Raw genomic sequence first — 22,042 nt, forward strand, 5'->3', positions numbered from 1 at the left:
AAATATATCAGCCCACAGGATACAAAATTGTCATAAAAAAATGTTCATCTTTTCCACCTGTTTCCACTTTCCCTAAACAGCACTGGATGTTAAGTTGAACTTGGTGTGTTTTAACCTTGCATTGCAAATAAGGCTTTCCTAGGACTCCTGCATGCTCTGCTGTCACAGCCACCTGCCTGAGAGTGTGCTGGGAGAGAAGCAGATAAAAGCACAAGATTTCCCAGCAGATGTCTGATATTTGCCTGGGCTGGTGTCCTGGGCTGCAACAAAAGCAGTGTGTCCAGCAGGTTGAGGGAGGTGACTCTGCCCATCTACCCTGCTCTAGTGAGACTCCACCTGGAGTGCTCCATCGAGCTCTTGAGTCCTCATCACTGGAAGGGCATTGACCTGTTGTAGCAGGTCCAGAGCAGGAACAAAAAATTATTAGAATGCTGCAGCACCTCTCTCATGAGGAAAACCTGAAATGAGTTTGCTCAGTCTGGAAAAGAGACAGCTTAGGGGTGACCTAATTACGGCCTTCCAGTACCTGAGGGAGCCTATAAGAAAGCTGGAGAGGAACTTTTTATAGGAACATGCAGCAAAAGGACAAGGGGGAATGGATTCAAACTGAAAGAGAATAGCTTTAGTTTAGGTATTAGGAAGAAATACTTTACTGCCTCACCACCATTTACAGAGGGTGGTGCAGCACTGGAAAAGGTTGCACAGAGAAGTTGTGGGTGCCCCATCCCTGAAAGTATTCAAGGCCCGTCTGGATGGAGCTCTGGACAACCTGGTCTAGTGAAAGTTGGTCCTGCCCACAGCAGGGAGTTGAAAGAATGTGATCTTTAAGGTCCTTTCCCACCAATACATTCAACGATTCCATGATTCTGTGATATATCCGCTCCTCTGTCTCTGGCAGAAAAAGAAACCTGATCAAGTTCCCCATTACAGGAAATTGCGAATTTGGGGGGGCAGGGGGTGGAGGGGTGTTTATTTGCTGTCAAAAAATATTTTTTTATTGTAGTTGGAGTGTTCTTTCATCCTTTTCCAAGCTTTTGGTCCCCTGGGTAATCTTTTTGCATCCTTACTTACCTGCTTTATTGCCATTGGGAGGGGGTTAAGCAACTCGAAAAATGCAACAAGAGGTCCTGTTTCAAACTGCAACAGCCACTTCAGTGACCCTGAAGTGCCAGCCATACAGTTTGAATGCGTGGGCATTCAAAAGGCGAGTGGTTTGGAGGGATGGAGTTCTTGCCCCACTGCGAAAGCTGCGAGAAAATCAGAAGCAACCAAATGCCATTTCAGCTCAAGCCCTGCCCAAATTCTTACCCTTCCCCCACTCCTAGAATGGGCAGGCAGAGCTGGGCTCCTGCAAGGTTCCAATTTGAGTGCTCTGTGCTCCCTGTGCTTCCTGATTGGAACATGGCTAGTGAAGGAGGAAAGGGAATCTCAGGAGACAGGAGAGTATTTTCTCCCCTCCCCTTTCTCTCCTCAGGAGCCCCTCTGAAAGGTACATGCCTACACTGGATTTACATCTGACCCCTTCCCACCCACACCTTCAGTGGTGGGGATGTATTTTGTGGAACAGGATCTGGCTGGGACTGGTGCTGGGGGAGCCAGCCCGACAAAAACAAACACCTGTGGAGAGTGGCAAAGAGGGGGGTTGCAAAACCCATGCAGTGGATGTTTTCGTTTGCAGGTGCAAGAGAGCTTGGGCTGCTCTTCTCCCCTTTTCTGCCTTAGGATTTTTCTCTTGGCCAATGCAGGAGTAGGGGCTGCGGGGAAAAGGGGCTGCAGGGAAAAGGGGCTGCGGGAGTAGGCCTGTGCATGTTTTCCTTGCACGTACTGGCTGAGCCTTTCTAGGGCTCCCACTGCCCTCTTCCAGAATTGGGGGCTTTCTTATACAACCTAAAGTTTGGAAGCAAGAGTGAGGTGCTGGCAACAAGGCAGCAGGTGTGTGCGCAGCCATTGGTACAGCCCCCGCATCCCCTGGGATGCCCAGGTGAGGGTCTGGGAGTGGGCAGCATCTGCCTGATGAGCTCTGCCTGCATCCTGTAGGAAGACAGGAGTACAGCACACCGGAGTGGATCCTCTTCCACTGCTACTGTGGCCACTCAGTGACAATCTGGTCCCTTGGCATCCTGCCCCATGATGTGGTCTGCTGACCAAGTCTTGAAGGTTATGCCTGCCCTAAACCTAACTCTGTCCCTTCCAGATCCTCAGTGAGCTTGACCTTTCCATGCAAAAGCAGAAAGAGATGGAGAGGATGAGAAGAACCTGTGGAATCTAGAAATTAGTGGTCATCACACACAAGCTCAAGCCCACCAGATTCTCTGCCCTGAAATACTGGCCTGCATTTTTGGGTTGGGGTGACCTTGAAGAAAAAGAAATTCTCAAAAAATAACACCATCCATCTTGAAGAAGAGCAACCTCTTGAAGTACCACTAGTGAACAAGAGTGAGCAGTAGAGCCAACCAATGGACTAAGCCACTCAGGGAGAATAGCACAATCTCTTCCAAGAGCCAATTCAGACAAGGAAGTTTACAGCTTTGATGTTGGATCAGGACATCCTAAAGGTGCAGCTGCTCTTAGGGATTTGCATATCCAAGCATTAACAGTCCTATATGTGACAGTTCAGACCAGAGCAATCCGGGTCAGTTTCTGTCTATGATGAACCTTTCCTTCTATAAAATGACAAGAAAAGTGAGTCCAATAGTACAAACAGGTCTCCTTCTGACTAACAAACTCAGTTTAGCTACCAAGTGAGCACCCATACTATCCCCTGCTGTAGAAAAGGTCTGCTTGCATGCCACAGTTCAGCAAATGCAAAAGGTTTAATCCTTTTATCCAGAGGTTCAAATCCTCTTTCCCCACTACACCTACTCTTGACCTGACCCTCTACTCTTAAATATTCTATCATATCCCTATTCCCATGATATCTCAATTCTAACTGCTGTAGCCTTCTTAACATTAGAAGAATGATAAGTCCTAAATTACATACAAGCCCAAAAAGGTCTAGACTTTGTAGGCCCCTTTGATTATTACAGCTGGTAGCAAACAGAGTCACACTATTCGTTAGGGAGCCTCTTTGGAATGTGAATTACAGATAGTATTAGGATTCAATATAGAACAGGCACCAGTGTACCAATCTGCTCTGCAGGCCTGCCTCATTCCTTAAGGGTATGTACCTGAACATGAATCAATATGGTAAGGTGAAGATAGAACTGTAACATGCAAAATTAATCTCCTCCCTGATCTTACTGAATCATACGACTGAATCATAGCTTGAGCAGGAATAGAAATTAACACCCTTGCTATCATTCCACTCATCTTCAAATCACAGCACCCACGAACCATTGAAGCCATAATCAAATAATTCCTTGTACAAGCAGCCGCCTTGTCATTAGTCGCCTTTTGAAGCATAACCAATGAGACATTGGCCAACTAAACCACCCAACGTCCTGCCCCTATTGGCAACAGCAATTGCAATCAGACTAGTCCCAGTCCCATTCCATTTCTGATTCCCAGAAGTACTTAATCCCTAATCACAGCTATTATTCTAGCAAACATAATTAAATTTCCCATCTCCCATCACCATTCTCTTCCTAACTCACTCAACTCAAAACTATATAATCACCATAATCCTTGCCTCGGCCCTAGGAGACTGAATTGGACTAAGTCAAACACAAATTTAAAAAATCTTAAGCATTCTCACTTAGGTTGAAGAGCCATAATTGTTAAATACCCCCTAACTAACTTTCTACTTACACTTCCTAATAACTGTCACAATATTCTGCACTCTAAATGCAAACAAAGTTCAAAAACTACCAATGATAATGGCCTAAAGAATGAAAAGATCAGTGTTTACAGGGCCATAGTGCTGTCTACTCTCTTTTACGGGTCTGAATCATGGGTCATCTACCACCACCACCTGCGTCTCTTAGAACGCTTCCATCAACACTGTCTCCGCACAATCCTAAATATCCACTGGTCAGATTATGTGACCAACACATCTGTTCTAGAACAAGCAGCTGTCACAAGTATTGAGGCCATGTTGCTAAGAACACAGCTGCGAGGGGCAGGGCACGTCTCAAGGATGAAGGACCACTGCCTCCCTGAGATCTTGCTTTATGGTGAACTTGCCTCTGGCTGCCGCAAGAGAGGAGCCCCAAAGAGAAGATATAAGGACTCCCTGAAACAACATCTCAGCCTTGGCCATATTGATCAACATCACTGGTCTACTCTGGCCTCCAATCAGAAGACCTGGAGACACACCATCTATAACACTGCGGATGCTTTTGAGAAAGCACGCAGGATCACCCTTGAGGGGAAAAGACAGCGCAGAAAGAATCGTGCCTTGCAGAATACACCATCTAAGGAGTCTTTCTGCTTGCCTTTTGCAACTGGTCATGCCTATCTCATATTGGCCTTTTTAGCCACCAATGCGCTTGCAACAAACGTGGGTAGAGCCCTTCCCAAATCTTCGTTCGCGAAGCCCAGTCATGAAAGAACGAAGAACCCACATACTCAATATAACCTCAATATTAGTATTAGGCTTTATAGCAGGATGAGGTGCTCCACTGACTTTCCAGGGATTGAGGTAAGACTGACTGCCAGTAGTTCCCTGGGACTTCCTTTTTGCCCATTTTGAAGACTGGGCTGACAGCAGCTCTCCTGAGGACTCTCTCTCCGAGTCCTCTCCTGATCTCCATGACCTTTTGAAGATGACCATGAGCAGCCTTGCTATGGTGTGCACCAGCTCTCAGTATTCATGGATGCATCCCATCAGGGCCCATGGACTTGTGGATGTCAAGTTTGCCTAGGTGATCTCTACCCCAATCCTCTTGACCAAAGGAAAGTCTTCCTTCCACCATTCCTTTATCCTGGTCTCCTGTGTCGGAGATTCCTGAGGGGTACTCATGTCAGTGAAGACTGGTGCAGAGAAGCTGTTCAATAACTCTGCCTGCTCTGCATCCTCTGTTTCAAGGTGTCTCCGTTTAATGGGACTGAAGTGTTTTGCTAAGGAAGATGAGTTATGAGGAAGACCAAGCTCCTCCCTCTAAGCAACTGTAAATCCGAAATTAAGAGGCTGCAATTGAGGAAGTATGGAGAAAGAAAAGATAACAGTCCTTTAGTAAAGGATATATGTGTACAGGCAGAACAACAAAAGAACACAAAACCAACTGAACACCAATCCTGTACCCAAAGTCCCCTCCAAAAAAACCCAGTTCGGCACTTTCCGCCTTTTGGCGCAATTCTAGCCAGGGCTGGCAGGGGGCGCTGTTGGATCGCTGGAGGAGCAGAGCCTGCAGTTGCTCTCTGCTGGCCGGCAGGGGGCGCTGTTGGGCTCTGGCGGTCGCCGCGTGAGGGCCCCGGAGCGCGGGAGGAGCCGAAATGGAGATTCCCCAAACCCAGAAGGGGAGGGAAGAGGGGTTCTTCCCATGAACTCAGGCTGTCGGCGGCTTGCTCTGGCCGGGATTCCCCCCCTTCTTCGATGACGCAAGCTGCTGCCAAAAATGGGAACGGAGGAGGGAAGGGGCAGCCTCCTCCCCCAAAGGTTCCTCTGCAGAAGGGCCAAGCCTCTCTGATGAAATCCCCGCAGGTCCGGGCTGGGGGCAGAACAGGGTGCAGGAGAATGAAGCTGAACTGGGGCCAGAAGCAGCCAGATGACCTGGTCGAAAACAAAATGAATCTCGGAACCTCTCCACACACACGTTCCCTGAGTCAGGGCAAAAGTGGAGTGCCTGCTGTTTCCCAAGAGGAGGGAAAAAACCTCATCATCTCCCCCCCCAGTTTTCTGAGGGCCATCAGCCTGGAATGTGGCCTGTCGGCCAGTTCTTTTGTGTGTGAATCACCCAAGAAAAAAACCACCCTCCCCTTCCCTTGTTCAAACAATCTTTTACAATGATGTCCCTCTTTTACAATGATGCAGGGGAAAGAAGAAAAAAAATTTCCCCACCTCGTTTTTTAGAACAAGTAAACCTATGACACAAGAGTTTCCCTTCCATTTAGTAACAGGCTCACATTAGGCTTTGTTTTCCTTTTGTTACTGATGTATTTGAAGAAGCCCTTCTTGTTGTTCTTGACATCCTTGGCCAGATTTAATTCCGGTTGGGCATTGGTCTTCCTGGTCTCATTTCTACATGCTCTGACAACATCCCTATATTGATTTTAAGTGGCCTGTCCCTGCTTCCAGGTCCTCTATATCTCCTGCTTGTATTTGAGTATTCACAGGAGTTCCTTGGTTGTCTATGCATGTCTCTTGCCCCTTTTGTCCAATTTCTTCCTCATTGGGATGACCCATTCTTGAGCCTTGGAGGAAATGGTGTTTGAATATTGATCAGCTCTCTTGGACCCCTGTACTGGTTTTAAAATGCCAGGGAGGAAAAGTTAAGACTGCTCGAGCCACCCCTGTATGATAGTGGAAGGGGAAAACAAAGAAAACAAGACTGCAACCAGTTAAAAATGTTAGTCACAATTTTACTGAGGTAAAATTACCAATAACAACAGTACAGAGAAAAATGGTCAACCCACAAAACCAATAAAGGCAAAATGTTGTCTGGCCCCCCATCCCTAGGGCAAAACCAAAAATGGCACCCATTCCCTTGCTGTGCACCACGTGGCCTGGGAAAAAAATGAAAGTAATGCGGTAAACAAGTTTCTCCAGTTTAACGCCTTCCCTGGGCAGACAAAAACAATGGGGAACAGGGGCAAAACAAAACCTGGAAGCCTATTTTGTCCAAAAGTATTTATTCTGCCAAGATGCTGGTGTGGGTTCTGGCGTAGTGGCAGCTGGTGAAAGCAGCAGCCATGGTCCCAGGCAGCTCCGGTGGTGGTGGTGCCGATGTGGTGGCTCTGGCGGTGGTGGTGCAGCTGTGGCAGCTCTCTTGCAGTGCTGAGAGGACACACAGTCCTGACTCCCAGTCCCACACACCCTCTCCTGCCTGTGCAGCAGCAAAAATAGCAAACCTTCCTATGAGAAATAAAAATACGGGGTTTTTTATAAATAGGCTTATCGTGAAGTTGTAAGATATCCAAGTTCCAAGAGCTGAACTTGGGTATCAGGGTTTCTTTCGGCGGAATAAGGGAAATGAGAAAATTCTTAAAAATTAAATCTTTTAGGGCCATTTTGTACACGAGATTCCTTTTCTTCTTGGGCTAAGAACAAAGAAAGATCCACCGCCTTTGACAGGGAATGGCTTGCAGCCAATTGGGATAAAGGGAAAGCCCCTTTTCAGAGAAAAGAAACCTTTTTAGGTAAAAAGGAATACATTAAAACTTATCTGAGAAGGCTGGTGTCCTAGTTAGAACAGCTAGGACCAGTTCATCACTGAATGGGTGTAACCCAAAACTGTGTATTCTATAGCCTTCCATGCCATTTCCCAGAAACTGTTATCAATAGACCATTTACACCCTCTGCCCAGAGCAGCCTGACTCCTCAGGCTATGAACTAGGTGTTAAGAGGCCTGCAAGATAAGAGAATGCTCCTGTCCTCACCCCCACTGCGGAACTCCCTGCCCTGAGGGAGGTACTGGGCATTCCTGCCTGAACTGGAGGACATGTAATCTTAGGGTCTTAGGACTTTTTTAACCACTCATGGGATCCAGAGGAAGACTGCAGATCACCGCTCTCAACCAGACTGCAACCACCACTTTTCAACCAGACTGCAACCACCACTCTTGACTGGACTGCAATCACCACTCTTGACCAGACTGCAACAGCACTCTCACCAACAGGTTTTCCCCTCTCCTTTGACTTTGGACTCAGGGGGCCCAAAGAACACCACTCTGTCCATGCCCCAGGGTGCTGGTTTATACATTTGGGTTTTGTGGGCTAAAACCAATTGTTTGTCTGTATAATTGTACTTATTGTATTATTTTATTAAATTGTTATTCTGACTTATAATCTCTCTTTTGAGTTGGGTTCATTTCCCCTGCCGGTTTACCTTTAAACCAGCACAGCTGGGATTTTGGAAAACTATAAAATGTATGAGTTGTACGCCCACAGGGTCTTTCTCCCCAAAAACTTGGTGAGAGAAGGACCCGGCACACCAAATAAATTCCTTGTTTCTTTGCTCCCTGAATTATGCCATCTTTCTAAATTTAAAAGAGGGATTTTTCCCACATTCAGTTTTCGGCTTTGGGATTGAAAGAGGCAGTCCACCAAACATGACACAGAGGGTGTAGAATACACCATTTGGCCACCCCACATAGTGCTAAACTTCACCTCCTATCCTTTCAACTAGGGCAACCTTTCTTCGCTGCAAGGCCCATTCCTTTTGGATTCTTCCAAGAAGGTCCCTGAAGAGGATAAGTGTGTTCTGCTGAAGTCCATGGTTGCGATCTTCCTTGCCACCCTGCTCCTCCTCACTCGGTACTAAACTGCACAATCTCATGGTCGCTGTATCCAAGGCTGCTCCCAGCCTTTGCATCTCCATGGTCTAGTCTTCCTGGTCTCTTTCCCAAACATCTTCATGACAACATTCCAGTCATGAGACCTGTCTCATTATATCTCCCATTATGCAGTAAGAGCAAAGCTCTGAGACTGCACAGGGAGCTCTAGTTCCTCCTGCTCGTTCCCCATACTGCAGGCATTGGTATATACAGGCACCTTACAGAGGGATTGGAGTGTAGAGGTGCAAGAGGATGCCCTATAGTCACATCTTTGGCTTTCTGGAGGTATCCCTGCTTAAGCCTTATTTTTCTGGATGGGTGGTCACTATAACTTCCCCCTGCTCCCCACCTTTCCCAGCTTAAAGCTCACCTTACCAGGATGGCCATTCCTTTGGCAAAGACTTAATGCATGTCTAATGGACCTGAATGGCCCCTAATTCTGCCTCCCGCTACTGTGGGTACTGTTACACTCCTACAGACTCTGCAAGGAGGCTTGGGACCTGGGAGACCTAAGTGAGGGGAAGAAGGAGGGGAGAATGAAGCAGGGAGGAAGAAAAAAGGGAGGCAAGGGAAAATTGGGAAATAACAGGGAAGGAATGAAGGCAGGCAGGGAGGCAGGCAAGAAGGAAAGAAGGAGGTATTGAGGAAAGTAGCAAAAGAAGGAAGATAGGAATTAAGAAGTCAAGAAGGTGGAGAAGTGGGCAAGGAGGAATAGAGGAAAGCAGAAAGTCAAAAAGGCAGGAAAACAAGGGGAATTTAAGTGTGTAAGTATATAAAGTAAGGACAGAGGTCAGTAGTAAAAGGAGGAGGTAGGAAGTAGAGAGCAATAAAGGACGGACATGAAAGGATAGACAGAAGGATGGATGAAAGGAAGAACAGAGGGGAGGAAGGACAGATGTACAGTGAGGATGGAGGGAAGTAAGGGGGGAGGGAAAGGAAAGGAGGAATGTAAAAGAAGAAAGGAATGTGAAAGAAGAAAGTAGGGACGTAGCATGTCTGTAGATATTGTACCTACCTTTGCATTTTATATGCAAAGTCATTTGATTGTAAATAAATTTTGTTTACAGGTTGTCATGATCTGGGGAAATGGATGTTCATCAGAAGTAATGGAGGTAGAAGGGATAGCAGGCAGGAAATAAAAGAGAACTTGGCAATCATGCCGCATAACGTTATCTGTCAACAAAATCAACCAACCTTACCTGGATGGACAGGCTCCCTTACTTAGCCTGGATGAGAAATATGCCATTTTTGTGATTAATAAACAGGCAAATGCTTCATCATTCAATTAGTGATGTTCATGGATGAATGAGACTCTCACTGTCCCTACTTACTATGCTGAGAAAGAAACCACAGTCAAGAGAACAGGCTTGTCAAAAATCAGCAGGGAAATAAGCGCCTGTTGATCACAACTCTAGTCTGACACTGTGAAGAAGGCCTTCAGAGGTGGGAGGCCCCCACAGTTGTGCAACTCAGACCAGTTGCCAGTGAAATACTACTCCTAATTTCTACCACTTACCCAGTGAGGTTTGTGAGTGAGTGAGTCCCAAAGGGCTCTCACTTCTGATGCCAAGTGCCTGGCACGACCAGCTCCAGTGTCAGGTAGGTAGCTTGACTGGGACAGTACCCCTGTCAAACCATAACACAGGTGTCCTACAAGCTAAGGGAGGACAGAAACCTCCCGCAGAACAGAACAGCAAGGTTTGATTTTGATTTTCAGTACAAATATTGTCCATGAGAGCAGAGACACAATCCTTCTGACCTTTTGGGTTTTAAGTAGGCATCCAGGAAACAGTGAATGAAGAACTCAAGGCATGAATCTCCACATAAGCAACTTTGGCATCTAGGACATTCTGCTCTGTCCCCCCAACAACCTGGGAAATTCAGGTTGTTCCTGCAAGGAACAAGTGGTCACTCTGGGGATGAGGCTGTCTGGGCATCCCCATCATGTCTCTCCCCCTCAGTGCCCCTGAGAAGAGGGCCCGAAGAGGTGTCACAGGGAACCCACTTGCCACATATGGGCAGCAGGGTTGGGACTTCCACCATGAGAGACTGCAGGATTAGGAGCTAGGGGGTGCAGGGGAGTGGAAAAATTAGTCCTCTCTCCTGGTCTGTCCTGGCAGTTGGTCCCTGCCCAGCATCCCGTAAGAACCCCAGAGCCCTCCCAGATGATACCCAAGCCTTAAGAGCCCTGTATCTCCAAAACAATCCTACAAACCTCCAAATCACCCCTCAAGCCCGAAAGCAGTTCCACATCTGCCTTCTGTTGGGCACCAGATGTTACCACCTTCATCAACACGCAGGCAGTCTTGTCTTGCACCTGCTCCCAGAAACACCAGCCCCATCACCCTGTGTGTCTGGTCCACTATCCTCTTTCTGTCCCTCCCCATACCTCTTTATGTTCCCTGAACTGCCCAGGAAGGAAAAGGCACTTTACAGGGCAGACTGTGTGCCCTGGGTGAGGATTCCAAACCCACATCAATTTCACAAATAACTCCTGGGATGAGCACATCAAGGTCACATCCTCCTCACTTGAGGGTATCCTACTCTCCCTCACCATTCATGTTCCCCACAGACAACAAGGAGGCTTGTGCTAGAAGAAAACTGTTTCTTTTTTTAAACAGAACATTTTTCAACCCTTGTTCCTCAGGGTTTTCTTTTTTTTTTTGCAAAGATAAAGTATTATCTGAACAATCTCTGCATATATATATATATAACATATGTTTATACACTTAAACAGTCCTGCAAACTTGTGTCACTCGTAGTCCTTCCTGCTTCACAGCAGAGAAGAAAACTCCCAACAGCAAAAATGCTGCCCCTCTCAACTAGAGGAACTGAACCACATCCATCTGTGGCTCTGGAGGGAATCCCACCAGATCCAGATGCAAGGCTTTGACTTGAGTGTAAATGCATCACTCTACAGCATTTCTAGACACTGGTCATTTCTAAACAGTGCCATGCTAGGATACATGCCACACTCACCTGTGCTCAGACCTTGGGAAGAGCACATCCAAGGACAATGAGCAGCCCTTTAACAGGTGGCAAGTAGTCCTAACTTTGCAGGTGGACTGTGACTTTCTAACTCAATTAAATACCTATAGGCAGAATTGGAGACAAGGAAAAAAGGCAAGGAGATATCTTTCTGAGAGACGTGGCCACAGGAACACAGACTAGCTGCCCAGAGCAATGTTTCTGCAAATTAAAGAAGAGTCACTGAGCAATTAGCCTCCCAGAGGAAATGCTTTGTTCCGCTTGAGAGCTCCTCCCTGCCTTTGAGGAAAAACACTAACACAAACTGGTTGAGACAGAGTAGAGGCAGAGGTCCAGGTTGGCAGGCTGGGTGGCAGACCACTTCTATGGTGGTCTTCTAGCTATGATAGCTATCATCATCATCAAAGTAGGAATCACAATCTGATTCATTATCAATCATAAAGTTGTCTTCATCAAGGTCATCATCATCATCATAGTCTTCCTGCCACTGTGGATCATACTCCTCATCTTCAACCTCTTTGCCACCTTCATCTGTGTTGGGGGAGTCACACAAGATGGTATGTTTTTGCCTGTTGAGAAGGAGAGCAGCAGAGCAGAGCCCCAGTTGTGAGAAGCAACCACAACCCAACCCCATAGTGCCCTACTACAGAGGTTTTGCTGGTTTCCTTACACCACTGTCACTTAAATTGTTACCTCAAACCACAAAAGAAGATGCAAGTAATTAGTATCTCTCATTCACTCTTTTGTATGTCAGTGAGCACAGGAGAAAACTCTGCTCACCTGCTTTTTGTCTGCACTTATCCACTTTTTATCCAGCTAAGAAAACTCACCCTGTATAGGCAAGGGCTGAAGTAGGCACATTTGCGAGTTTCAACTTTCTCTGACCAGGATCTCCTGAAGACTGGAGCCCAACATGGAAATCCTGCTAGCATGAAAGAACAATCAGAAGAGAGAGAGAGAGACAATATGCAATTTGGGGTGTATTTTGTGCTGCAAACCCCTTCCCTACACACACAACCCTTAGAGTCTAACCCCTCAGCTGACCAAGCCCCTTGTCTTGCCCACAATCAAATTAGACCAGAGCAAGATAAGCCACTATCAGGCATGTGAACTTCACCTGTGTGGAGTGCCAGAGAATTGCAAAGAGACGCTCCTTGATCTGGCGTACCAACTCCAAACCAGCACTGAAATGCTCTGCTTTCAGAAGCTGAAGAGAGGAGGCCAGGTCCTGGTACTGCAGCAGGGTTTCCTCTGCAATTGAAGACCAACAAAGTCATGTTGCATCACACACTCTTAAGCAGAGACCAAGTCTTTGGCTCTGACTATGAAGCCAGTCACAGCTACTTAGATCTCCTGTGCATATATGGCACATTGCAGAACGGAACATGTTGCTCTTTACTGCATTAATCTCCATTGGCAGCCAAATTGTGCCAGCGGACTTCTCAGAAATTACATCAAGAAGGCAAAAATGGGCTGGGAGAAGTGAGAGGCCAGCTAGGTGCTGGTGTGTACGCTATTGTCCCACTACAGAGCTGCTGCTCTTTGAACTATACAGTTTGGAACACTAGTCGCTACTTTAAAGAGGCTGCAGGACTTACCCAGAAGGATCTGCAGAGCATTAGTGAGCAGCTCTAGGCTCTCAGCCTGCTGTTCCACAATATCCATGCTCTCAGTGTCCTGGTTATAGTAGCTGTACACACAGGAGTAAGCCAGCACCTGGAACAGTACAGATCATGCTGTTAAGCACCCTCCTCCAGCTTCAGAGTGGGCAAGAAGTGAGCAGTATCAAACCCTTCCAGACCTCATTGCTATCAGTGGCTGAAAGAAGCCTGGCAGCACTTCTGGTGTGTGGTCATAGCCCAGTGACCCATTATGCCAAGTGACAGCAGTGCCAGGCTACCTAGAGCTACTCACAGGACTGGAAATGAATGTGCAATTATTTTATATTGAAGTCTGAAAGAACTGATTGTTCCCACCTGCAAACCATCATGAAAACACAGACTGTAAATGCATAACAAGTGTCACTGAACAGCAGGCAAAGAGTCAAAACCACCAGCACACACGACCTAGGCATTGCTGGGCAGCCCAGGCTGAACTCAAGTGGCAATGAACTGAGGGAATGGAGCACAAAGGGAAGCAGGCATGGTACTATGGAGCACCAAAAGCCCACGATAAAGGGGTTTCAACAAGTGTCAAACTCCTATTATGAATGAATGACCCCTAAAGCAACCTAGGCACCCAGCAGGAAGCAAGATCACTGTTTCCATTTAAAGAAATGGGCCAGAAAATTCAGCAGCAGCAACAAGCAACAGTGGTATGTATCCCGGAAAACACAGGGGCTACCGTACTGAAAAGACAATATAGGGTCAGACACCCTTCTTCCACATGCCTCTCTCAAAATCAAGCCTGAGTGCAAAAACAAGGTGTATATGCCAAGTCAATATCACAAGACAATTCCCACCTCCTGACTATGTTTCAGAGGATAGCAGGCATTACAGGCCTAAGCTGTCACAAGCTTACTGCACACTTCCAGTGGCTGCACTGCAAATCCTTTTTAATGTGGCTATCAGGGCATACAGTAATTAACTCAGGCTTCCAAAATATCATGAAATGGAGTTAAGAAAGAAAAATCATAACATGAACATCAAGAGGAACTTCCTAACTGAAATACAGCATCAGGAGAGCTTTCAAAAGGTAAGTATCTTCACCAGGGCATTTCAAATTGGAATGGACCAAACCCAGTATATAAAAACCCTATAGACCCTTGTGTTGATTCCATGGTGCCAACTTGAGCTAAGTTGTCTTATGATCCGACTGTAAGGAACACTGCAAACAGAGCCCAACTCTGAGTGAGAGCAGGGAAAGGCAGACATGAGCTCTGACCCTGTCCTGATGCTATCCTTCCCCTTCTGCTTTTCCTGTCTCCCCTTGTTTGGAGTACGTCAAGGTTCGTGTCTCCTCATGTCTCCTCACTTTAAGAAAGGCATAAAACACACTAATACAATTAGGTCTAAACCTCAGCAGGACTGTTATCTAGCCTTACCTTCCGTGCCTGTTCTAGCACTTTGCAGGCATCAAGAACAAAGGTCAAGTTCCTAATTTTTGGCATCTCTCTGATGGAAGAAATACTGTTCCTCAGACTCGTGGCAAATTCCTGCAATAACCAAAGGAGAGAAAAAAAAAAGCCAATGTCAGTGTCAAGCTCTACAAGATTAAAAAAACAGCACCTTCCACACAGGTAATTGCTAAGCATCCTGAAGTGCCATCCCAGAAGATGCAGACAGCAGCAGAGCACTTAATGCATCCAACTATGACATCTCTGTCACTGTGCCATCACTTTGACCTTTTATACTACCTCAGCTCTAGGCAGAATTCTGCCTTCAATCACCATTGCTTCCAACTACTGCATCACTTTGAGTCTGTGAACGCCACAAGTCAGGTGCCCAGTTTCCTCAACAGACTTGGTAGAAGAAAGCAGGCCAAGGACTACCCCTTATGTCAGAGCAAGGGTGAAATGGTCAGGCATCCCAACCTGGACCTGAAGCCTACTTCTCAGCAGAAAAGACACTGAGACATAACAAAAGCTATCTTGATCCCTAGGGCTAAGGCAACAACAGCATCTGCAAAGGAAGGAGGCCTTACCCTTGCGTGATGATGAAAGGTGCATCTCTCATTGTAATCCTGAAAACGCTTCTCCTGCCAAGCTGCTTTACTCACCTGAAAGGAAAGGTAAAACTAACCTGTAGCAATTTCTCTGAAGTACTAGGGCTGCCTGGAAATGGCTACCACACACAGAGTCTTTGACAATGCTGTTAGTATTACTGGCAAGCACAAAAGTCCAGAATAAAGGACCCAAGTGGAGATACTCTCTCTGAGAGGCTGGGTGCTTCTGAACACAGGCATGAACCACAGGGATACAGCAAACCACTCACCATAGCAGAGCAGTTGTAATAATCCTTATGATTCGGTCTCCAGGGCTTGAGGCAACGCCAACAGAAGCCATGATTACACTTTGCACATGTCATACTAAATGGTAGGAAAAGAACAATAGAAATCACTCAGACCTAAGAGCCACTTGCAGACAGTTCCTTCCAGTGCTCCTACATCACAGCACTGGAGTGTGCCATGCAGTCAGTCCCATTCACCCAGTATATTTTTTTAAAGCCTTTCCTAGAATCAGATGATGCTTAAAACCAGTCAATGTCTCCAAAAATGAGATGGGTAAACTGACAGCATGATCTCACAGTAGCTTATCAAGTACTTAAAGGGTGACTAAGCATTCCACAGTTTGAAGCAAGATCCACATGAGCACCTCACCCTTCCCTCACACATGTTGCACTCCACACAATGCAGAAAGGCACTGCACAGCCCTAAGGCCACACATCACATGTGGGGACAAATCACAGGTGGGCATTAAGGGTTGTGCCAGTGCAAGAGAGAAACAAATGGCAACTCCTAAGCCCTAGCTTCAAAGCTGGAGGTAATTCCCCTATCATGTAAAAAGCTGCCAGAGATCCAAGCTGATTCAAAACAAACAGTCAAAAGAAAATTGCTTTAAGTTACAGGAATAGATGAGCATGAAAGAAAAAATGGTGCTGAGCTATCCACTCCCCCTTTACTTCTGTATGGCTATAGTGGATTCTGAGAGCAGACAAGAGCACAAGGTATTGCAAAATCAGTTCTATCACAGAGCCATCAACAGATTTAACTCTGAATGTTGGGGAACATTTTGCTTTTCTAGGAATTAAAAGCAATCACTCATTCTCCTAAAACTGTAAACCAGACCTGCTATAACAATTGAGTAATTGTCAAAAAAAAAAAAAAGAAAAAAAAAAGCAAAGCACAGTGGACCTAACTGTTTTTGCCCTCTCCTGTCTCCAGTAGCAAGCAAAAATGTATACTCACTGCAGGCAACCCTCATTTTTCTCTATCTGAGCCTGGCAGTTTGGGCAGTGCTTCGAAATGAGCTTAGCCAGATGTTTGCTTTGGGCTTCACTTGTCATTCCTTCATAGTATCCATCATCATCTACCCACTGAGACATGTGGCTGCATCTGGCAGGATAATGGGCCTGAAAGGGAGACAGTCAACCACACAAAAGCAGAATGGTGCATGCCAAACCTAAGACAGTATTGCTCATGATTCAGCTCAGCCCCACCTCTGGGAAGTTGCAGTTGAAGCAGGATATCCAGGAGCACTTGGAACAGGCTGCTCCATAACCAAGTCCATCCTTAAGGAGGATCTGATCACAGCCCTGAGGGTTGGTGCACCACGTCAGGTTGGAGCAACACTCAACATAGCGTCTGAGGAGGGCTTTTTCATACTGTAATAAGAAGCCAGGAAGGAGATTTAAGGCAGAGAAGCTGCATAGTTAGGCCTTACAAGCAGGGTCTGGAGCCTCTGGGCTATACATCTCACTAAACAACTGCTCACAACAAAACAGCACTCAATTAGTTTATTCTTTCATTCCCTTTGTGTAAATTTCCCCATTCCCACATGTCATATCTGGAGGCTGTTTCATTTCACAGAATTGCTGAGGTTGGAAGGCATTTCTGGAAATAAAAACTAGTCCAACCCCTCCAGCTCAAAGTAGGATTGCTCAAGACCATGTTCAGTTGGGTTTTGAATATACCCAAGGATAGAGACTACAAACGTCTCTGCCCAACCTGGTCTAACATTTCATTACCTTTACTATTAAAAAAAACCTCAACAACCCAAAAAACAGTATTCTTACATTTAAATGGAATTCCTTGTATATAACTTAGTGCCCACTGCCTCTTATCCTTTCACTGGACATCATGAAGAAGAATCTGGCTCCTTAATCTCATTTGTGAATTTACACATGTTGATAAGATCCACTCCTGAGCATCCTCTTCACCAGTCTAAACCAACCCACCACTCCCAGCTACTTCAAGAGGTGCTCCAAAACCTAATTCATCTTTGTGCCCTTTTGCTGGATTCTTCCCAGTATGTCCATGTCTGTCTTGTCCTGGTGAGCCCAGAAAGGGCCACAGTACTCCAGATGTTGTCTCATCAGCACTGGGTACAGGATCACCTTCCTCGGCCTGCTGTCACTGCTCTTCCGACATCAACCTAAAACACTAGTGGACCTTCTTAGCCATGAGGGCACAATGCTGGCTTATGTTTAATTTGGTGTCCACTGTGATCCTTTTTCTTATTCCTGCAGAGATGTTTTCTTGATGGTTGACCCCCAGCATATCCTGTTGCATTGGGTTATACTACACCAGGAGCAGGACTTGGCATTTCCTTTTGTTGAACTTGGAGCAATATGTTTTAACTTCAGCATTAGATCTTCACACAATAATCTAGTTATTTTGAAAACAGGATTGGACTAGAGATTTCCACAGATTATTGCAATCTAAATTATTCTATGACTGTCTCTGCACGAGACATTAACACTCCAGTCATACCACTTACTGAGCAAAGGAAAACATAATATTTCAGTGAGAGCATCAAAATAACTTGTTAAAATTAGCTGCGATTTATGTTCAATAATTATTTCTTTTTATAAAAAAAACACAGCAACAGGCTATTAAACCTGCTCTCAGACAGGTGTGACTAAGGGATTTGCAAAGGCAGTAAGGACTAACTGTCCAGATATATGCACTAATTCTTTGAGCACTTCTTACAAAAAAAACAAAAAACCGATACATCTAAACCAATGCTTTTCTGTAGCCTTGCTCATTTTGGTTGCCAGCTTGCAAGCTGAAAGAGAAACTGTATGATAGACAAGCCTTCATGACTACTGTTCATTTCTCCTTATGACTGTTCATACAGGATCATAATGACAGTAAGAAGTTGGAAGAAGAGAATATTTTTGGAGAAGCAAAGGAAGTGGAGACCTGTCAAACAACAGAACAGTGGAAAACAGACGAGACTGTTCTGTCCAGCAGTTAACAGAAATAGTCTGTCATGTGACAGCTACAGCTCTGCCATTAGATGGGGAAGGCATTCAGCTCTAATAACTAAAAACTGAAAGAATAGAGAGAAAAAGTAGCTTCTGCCTCAGAACAAGCAGCTGCTGCTGTCCCCTGCTGACCAAGGACTAAGGTAACCAGGAAGCCTGGTTTAGAAATGTCTGTAGACCCACACACACTTAGTGAAGATTAAGTCTGATGTGGTAATTTCTGCCATCTTCACAAAAACCTGAGGTGCTCAAAGCCAGAGACTGATGGAAGAGAAACAACATAGAGGTCATCAATGCAGCAATAGAATGAAATTGCTCACGTTTTCCTTTGTCCTAGATTTTACAATTGCTTCCAGCACACCAGTAGAGGATACTTGTCATGAGCTGCTACCACAGCTTTCACCTGGGCCTGAACTAATGATGCACCTGAAACATTATTTGCAGGAGACATATTTAGAGGAAATACCACTGTGCTCTTTTGTTGATATTATGCTTTCTTGAATAGCTGGTATTGGTCATAATCAGAGATAACAGACACCACTGGGCAGAAATCTGGTTGGCCTCAATTATCACAGTGCCAGAGTTAGTAACAGGAAGGGGAAAAGCAGCAGCAAGATTATTTGATAGTGCTGACCAAAATGAAACAGAGCTTAGACACAAAGCAACCACCTCTCCTACTTCACCTTCGCTATGATCTCCTCAGAGGACACAATGGAGTAAATGAAGGCTGTGGTTGGCTGTGCACAGCACTCAGATATGGGACAGGTGCAGTTGTCAACTATGTTCTGTTCAATGCGAGTCGTGAGATATTCCCTCCAACAGGGCTGTGAAGGCAGAAAAGAGGAGATGAGACCTAAACAGGGTCGTGTGATCCTGGAAGCCTTCCCCACCCAGCAGAGGGTGCACAAAACCCCTGGGTAAGTAACAAACCCATGGGTAAGTACTCAAAAGCACAAAAGTGGGAACGGACAAATCAGGAGCTGAAGAATCACAACAAAAAAGGGAGCTGAGAAAAGAGAATGTATCAGCTCTGAAAATCTCTGATAACATCTTCAGACAAAGAACAGCTGCTCCAAGTAGGCAGCAGCAATTCCCCAGCAAGTCACAGGAATCAAAGACCCCAGGACCTTCACCTTGCAGCAGTAGTGCATGCAGCAGAGGGTTGGTGGCTTCTCAGTGGGACACAGCCGGTTCACACAGACTGGGCAGTGGGTTCCAGGGCTCGGAGGAGGCTGGACATCCTGCACTTGCAGCCCCGAGGAGATGAGCAGAGCATCACGGTTCTCCACATAGCACTGGATCAGGAAATCCACGTTCCACTTACAGTGCATGAGGAGGTGCCGAGCAACGTCATCCGATATGCTCAGAGTGTCCTGGACCTGCTGTACTGTCTGGTTCATGAGCAGCTTTGCCTCCTCTGGACTAAGCGTGTGCCCCATTGGCACCTGCAGCATTGCCATAAGATATTCTTCTGCCCTGTTTATGCCAGGATTCAACCTGACATGGAAAAATGTGTCATGTTCATACAGGGTGGAGATGCACACCCCTCCACACCTGGTGACATGCCTCCCTACCAATGCAGGCTGTCTATGCTGTCCTCATCTGGAGATGCCTGTGGTGGCCTGCACTGGAAAGTCATCTGTGCCTGGCCCCCAAGAGGTGTCGTAGGTTCAGCAGAGATGTATTCCAAGACATGAGGCCTCCCCTCCTGGCGCCGGAGATAGCCCTGGTTCAACAGGTGCAGGACACAGGACAGCACATCCACGCTGTGGCAGCAGAAGCTCAGAAACTGCACACCTGGCCCCAGTTCACCCTTCTGACAGGCATCAATCACCTATGGCAGCAAGGGAGCCCCACACTGCAGTGTGCCACAGCACTCATGCAGCCCCTCTCTGCCCCCCAGGACCTTCGTACCCTGAACACCAGGTTGTCGACGTGGAGCTGCTTCTCCACCTTGAGGATGCGGGTGATGAGGCAACAGAGGACATTCCTCTTCCTCTCCAGGGCGCTCACCTCAGCCCTCTCTGTCCGCAGGTATCTCTGCTGAGGCAGCAGCCTCAGGTGGTGGCCAGAGGCCTGGGCCAGGGCTACCTGGTTCAGCCGCAGTGCACCTGGAGCCAGCACCCAACCCAGGGTCAGCCAAGCCTCCAGCAGGGCCTTGAAGGAGCCCCAGGACACACGTGTGGCTGCTGGACCCAACCTGGGCCTCCTCCTGCTGCCCCCACAGTTGGCTGCCACAGCCCTGTCCCCCACACGTGGCCCCAAGCAACAGCCACGCACACAACCCCATCCCTGTCCCCAACCCACACACAGACCCAAGACACAACCATCCACACTGACTCGCACCCCAAGCATGGCCCCAAGCCCCAGCCCCACACACCACTCCCAACCCTACACCTGGCCTAATGGCCCCAACCTGGCACACAGACTCGCACCCCCAGAAACACCAGACAGATCCACCCCAGCCTACTCACTTGCCGTACAAGTTTGTGCACCCCAAAGCCCAGCACCTACTCAGGCCTCAGAGCAGCACCTCCCCAGGGGTGCCCCAGCCCCACATTCACCTCCCAGTGTGCAGCTCTGCACCAGGACGCCCTGGCCGTGGGTCAGCGGTGTCAGCGCGTGGTGCACCAGGTCAGCAGGGAGCCCTGTAGCCTGCAGCAGGGCCTCCACAGTCACCTCCTGCAGCAGGGCATGGGAGGTGAATGGCTGGCCAAGACCTACACCAAGGGTGTCCTGTGCCCCAAATGCTGCTGGAGACCCCACTGGAAGGGAAGGGAGGACACAGCCCTGCCAGGCTCTGGCAGTCACTGCCTCCCTCCCCCCTCTGTGGCCCCAGCTCCTACCTCAGCACTGTTGAAGCACAGCAGGATGTACATCTGTAACGTGGACACGTGGAGGACACAGTCTCCAAACTGCAGCTCAGCGTGGCCCAGCCACGTCCACTGCAATCGCTGGGGCTTCGTGCACTCCCAGCCCAGCTGGCTCTGGCCTGCCAGGGACAGTGTCAGCACAAGGGCCAGGGACCAGCCCTGACCAGCACTCCCAGCCCACGCCAGCACGCCACCACTTCTGGCTGAGCTGCTGGGGAGGGTCTGGGCCCCAGCAAGACCCACACGCACACCCACTGCCACAGCACTCACTCTGCTGGCAGAAGTCAGCAAACTCATCCAGGGGGGAGCTCAGCGTTGCCGAGAAAAACCTCCCAGGGTTATCCATGTAACAGAGTGGGGAAACAGGCCAGCAGCGCGGGGACAGGGCCAGCACCTTCACCTCTGGCACATCTGCCACCGAGGCTGTCTCCAGCACCTGGGCATGGGGACATGAGGGTGGCTCAGCTCAGGCTCCAGGATCCCCATGAGGAATGCCGGTGGTCTCCAACCTCCCCACCCCACCCTCTCACCTCATCCAGGCCCGTGTCCAGCTCCAGCAGCCGCTTATCCTGCTCCTGCAGCTGGAAGAGGCAGAACTGCCGCTGGAGCTCCTCTGACTCAGCCAAGTTGCTCAGCATATCTTGGGGAAAGCGGCTGGGGAAGCACAGCCCGATCTGCTCCACGATGCCTCCTTCCAGCCAAGACGGCCCTTGCGTCAGGAGCCGGTCCCCCAGGTAGTGCCTGCCACAGCCGCCAGCATTAGGTCAGGGGTGGGCCCCGGCCCTGTGGTCATCAGCCACCCGCCAGGAGACAGACACAGCCCCGGCCTCACCCCATGCCACACAGGCCTGGCAGCACACACATTCTGGGAATGTGTGTGCAG

General features: G+C 47.7%; 1 protein-coding gene across 1 annotated transcript in view; it reads right to left on the reverse strand.

Annotated features, from left to right (window-relative positions):
• Positions 1-10,963: 10,963 nt before the first annotated feature.
• Positions 10,964-22,042, reverse strand: part of LOC127473239 (cullin-9-like) — a 29,624-nt gene continuing 18,545 nt past the window's right edge. The window contains exons 26-42 of the mRNA XM_051792653.1: positions 21,690-21,900; positions 21,430-21,595; positions 21,133-21,278; positions 20,851-20,968; positions 20,201-20,397; positions 19,861-20,120; positions 19,420-19,783; positions 18,970-19,110; positions 16,517-16,681; positions 16,266-16,429; positions 15,293-15,386; positions 15,003-15,077; positions 14,404-14,514; positions 12,959-13,076; positions 12,478-12,611; positions 12,191-12,282; positions 10,964-11,929 (exon numbers count right to left, since the gene is read on the reverse strand). Of these exons, the coding sequence (XP_051648613.1) occupies positions 11,737-11,929; positions 12,191-12,282; positions 12,478-12,611; positions 12,959-13,076; positions 14,404-14,514; positions 15,003-15,077; positions 15,293-15,386; positions 16,266-16,429; positions 16,517-16,681; positions 18,970-19,110; positions 19,420-19,783; positions 19,861-20,120; positions 20,201-20,397; positions 20,851-20,968; positions 21,133-21,278; positions 21,430-21,595; positions 21,690-21,900 (2,749 nt within the window). The 3' untranslated portion in view covers positions 10,964-11,736. The remainder of the gene's footprint in view (positions 11,930-12,190; positions 12,283-12,477; positions 12,612-12,958; positions 13,077-14,403; positions 14,515-15,002; positions 15,078-15,292; positions 15,387-16,265; positions 16,430-16,516; positions 16,682-18,969; positions 19,111-19,419; positions 19,784-19,860; positions 20,121-20,200; positions 20,398-20,850; positions 20,969-21,132; positions 21,279-21,429; positions 21,596-21,689; positions 21,901-22,042) is intronic.

Source organism: Manacus candei, unplaced genomic scaffold (assembly GCF_025592945.1).
Source record: "Manacus candei isolate 608988 ecotype Guabito, Panama unplaced genomic scaffold, ASM2559294v1 h1tg000035l, whole genome shotgun sequence".
In the NCBI taxonomy this organism is placed as follows: Eukaryota; Metazoa; Chordata; class Aves; order Passeriformes; family Pipridae; genus Manacus; species Manacus candei.